This window comes from Sinocyclocheilus anshuiensis, unplaced genomic scaffold, assembly GCF_001515605.1.
Source record: "Sinocyclocheilus anshuiensis isolate Anshui unplaced genomic scaffold, SAMN03320099.WGS_v1.1 scaffold2621, whole genome shotgun sequence".
Lineage (NCBI taxonomy): Eukaryota > Metazoa > Chordata > Actinopteri > Cypriniformes > Cyprinidae > Sinocyclocheilus > Sinocyclocheilus anshuiensis.
In genome coordinates, this window is record NW_015539472.1 from 13182 (window position 1) to 17293 (window position 4112).

At 46.6% G+C, this 4112-nt stretch overlaps 1 protein-coding gene across 1 annotated transcript in view; it reads right to left on the bottom strand.

Annotated features, from left to right (window-relative positions):
* The window catches only part of LOC107683862 (kinesin light chain 1), a 35123-nt gene that overhangs the window by 12234 nt on the left and 18777 nt on the right, over nt 1-4112 (bottom strand). Inside the window, 2 exon segments of the mRNA XM_074186986.1 lie at nt 541-669; nt 1510-1518. Of these exon segments, the coding sequence (XP_074043087.1) occupies nt 541-669; nt 1510-1518 (138 nt within the window).

Consider the following 4112-nt stretch of genomic DNA (forward strand, 5'->3'; position numbering starts at 1 on the left):
TTCCTGACCTGCATGCACATCTATCACGTGGACTGCATTGACGCCTGGCTCATGCGCTCCTTCACTTGCCCTTCCTGTATGGAGCCCGTCGACGCTGCGCTGCTGTCTTCTTACGAGACAAACTGAGAGTGCCTGCGGAAAAACCGAGAGACGTGCCAATGAGTCTGCCAAGAGCCCCGAAACGTTTGGGACAGTAGATTGAACAAATGAAGGTGGTTTGACTCTGTGTGTGTGTGTGTGTGTGTGTGTGTGTGTGTGTGTGTGTGTGTGTGTGTGTTCAGAGATGCTCACAAACACGTTCGCACACATAAGCAGCATGTTAAATCATGCCAGGACACACAATCAGCTGATGAAGACCGGAAACAGATCAGCCGCTCAAAACGTGCTCATCATCAGGACTCGTCTCACTGTGCTGCATGTTTGATTCGGCTCACAAGAGTCATTTCTGTATGAAGTGGACTGTGGTGCTTCTGTGAGGGCAGGTGTTGAGGGCTGCTGGTCTGCGGTCAGTGTTTTTGTGCTGTGTGGATGTGTACTCACCCCGCTCCACTCTATGGCCATACTCACTTCATCTGCGCCCTCAGAGCCGCTCTCGTACTTCACAGTGGACACACTGTCTCTGCTCTTCAGGAGCTCCACCACACGCGTCTGATGGACCGCATCCAGACCCTGACCACAGCACACATCAGACCAGACCACACTCACACTAACTCTGACTACATCAACATGCAGTACTGCTGACCAACAAAGACTAAAATGAGGTTTCAAAAACTCTTTATATGTGTTCCTGCAGCACAAAAGCAGTGTTAAGTCGCTGGGGTATATTTGTAGCAATAGCCAACAATACATTGTATGGGTCAAAATTATACATTTCTCTTTTATGCCAAAAATCATTAGGATATTAAGTAAAGATCACGTTCCATGAAGATATTTTGTAAATTTCCTACCGTAAATATATGAAAACTTAATTTTTGATTAGTAATATGCATTGCTAAGAACTTCATTTGAACAACTTTAAAGATGATTTTCTCAATATTTAGATTTTTTTGCACCCTCAGATTCCAGATTTTCAAATAGTTGTATCTCAGCCAAATATTGTCCAAACCATACAGCAATGGAAAGTTTCACAACATAAATACATAAATCTCAATTTCACAAAATTGACCCTTATGACTGGTTTTGTGCTCCAGTGTCACATATAATAAATCAGGACACTAGATGAGCTCAAATAAAGCATGTGAGTGCAATTATAATTTTGAGCAAAATAATAATGAATTATCAGTTTAACCATTATGCAGCTTGAGTAAAATACAACTAAGACTTAATTGAATAAAATAGACTTAAATTCTCAGACTTTTAGTCAACTAAAACCTGATTTAACAAAAACAGGACAGATGACTATATATGATAAAAACTGAAAGAGACTAATTTAAACGAAAAGCAGCTGAGAGACTGAACACTATAACACATGCAGCATCATCACTAATGAACATCTTCAGAAACACTCACAGAGCTGCTCTGGATCCAGAGAGGAGCAGAAGGAAAGCACATGAAACAACAGTCATTCATTCACACTCACACAAACACACACACACTCTCACACTCACACACACACACTCTCACACTCACACACACACACTCTCACACTCACACACACACACTCTCACACTCACACACACACACTCTCACACTCACACACACACACTCTCACACTCACACACACACACTCTCACACTCACACACACACACTCTCACACTCACACACACACACTCTCACACTCACACACACACACTCTCACACTCACACACACACACTCTCACACTCACACACACACACTCTCACACTCACACACACACACTCTCACACTCACACACACACACTCTCACACTCACACACACACACTCTCACACTCACACACACACACTCTCACACTCACACACACACACTCTCACACTCACACACACACACTCTCACACTCACACACACACACTCTCACACTCACACACACACACTCTCACACTCACACACACACACTCTCACACTCACACACACACACTCTCACACTCACACACACACACTCTCACACTCACACACACACACTCTCACACTCACACACACACACTCTCACACTCACACACACACACTCTCACACTCACACACACACACTCTCACACTCACACACACACACTCTCACACTCACACACACACACTCTCACACTCACACACACACACTCTCACACTCACACACACACACTCTCACACTCACACACACACACTCTCACACTCACACACACACACTCTCACACTCACACACACACACTCTCACACTCACACACACACACTCTCACACTCACACACACACACTCTCACACTCACACACACACACTCTCACACTCACACACACACACTCTCACACTCACACACACACACTCTCACACTCACACACACACACTCTCACACTCACACACACACACTCTCACACTCACACACACACACTCTCACACTCACACACACACACTCTCACACTCACACACACACACTCTCACACTCACACACACACACTCTCACACTCACACACACACACTCTCACACTCACACACACACACTCTCACACTCACACACACACACTCTCACACTCACACACACACACTCTCACACTCACACACACACACTCTCACACTCACACACACACACTCTCACACTCACACACACACACTCTCACACTCACACACACACACTCTCACACTCACACACACACACTCTCACACTCACACACACACACTCTCACACTCACACACACACACTCTCACACTCACACACACACACTCTCACACTCACACACACACACTCTCACACTCACACACACACACTCTCACACTCACACACACACACTCTCACACTCACACACACACACTCTCACACTCACACACACACACTCTCACACTCACACACACACACTCTCACACTCACACACACACACTCTCACACTCACACACACACACTCTCACACTCACACACACACACTCTCACACTCACACACACACACTCTCACACTCACACACACACACTCTCACACTCACACACACACACTCTCACACTCACACACACACACTCTCACACTCACACACACACACTCTCACACTCACACACACACACTCTCACACTCACACACACACACTCTCACACTCACACACACACACTCTCACACTCACACACACACACTCTCACACTCACACACACACACTCTCACACTCACACACACACACTCTCACACTCACACACACACACTCTCACACTCACACACACACACTCTCACACTCACACACACACACTCTCACACTCACACACACACACTCTCACACTCACACACACACACTCTCACACTCACACACACACACTCTCACACTCACACACACACACTCTCACACTCACACACACACACTCTCACACTCACACACACACACTCTCACACTCACACACACACACTCTCACACTCACACACACACACTCTCACACTCACACACACACACTCTCACACTCACACACACACACTCTCACACTCACACACACACACTCTCACACTCACACACACACACTCTCACACTCACACACACACACTCTCACACTCACACACACACACTCTCACACTCACACACACACACTCTCACACTCACACACACACACTCTCACACTCACACACACACACTCTCACACTCACACACACACACTCTCACACTCACACACACACACTCTCACACTCACACACACACACTCTCACACTCACACACACACACTCTCACACTCACACACACACACTCTCACACTCACACACACACACTCTCACACTCACACACACACACTCTCACACTCACACACACACACTCTCACACTCACACACACACACTCTCACACTCACACACACACACTCTCACACTCACACACACACACTCTCACACTCACACACACACACTCTCACACTCACACACACACACACACACACACACACACTCACTCACTCACTCACTCACTCTCACACACTCACACACTCACACACACACACACTATAACACACTCACTCACTCACTCACTCACTCACTCTCACACTCACACA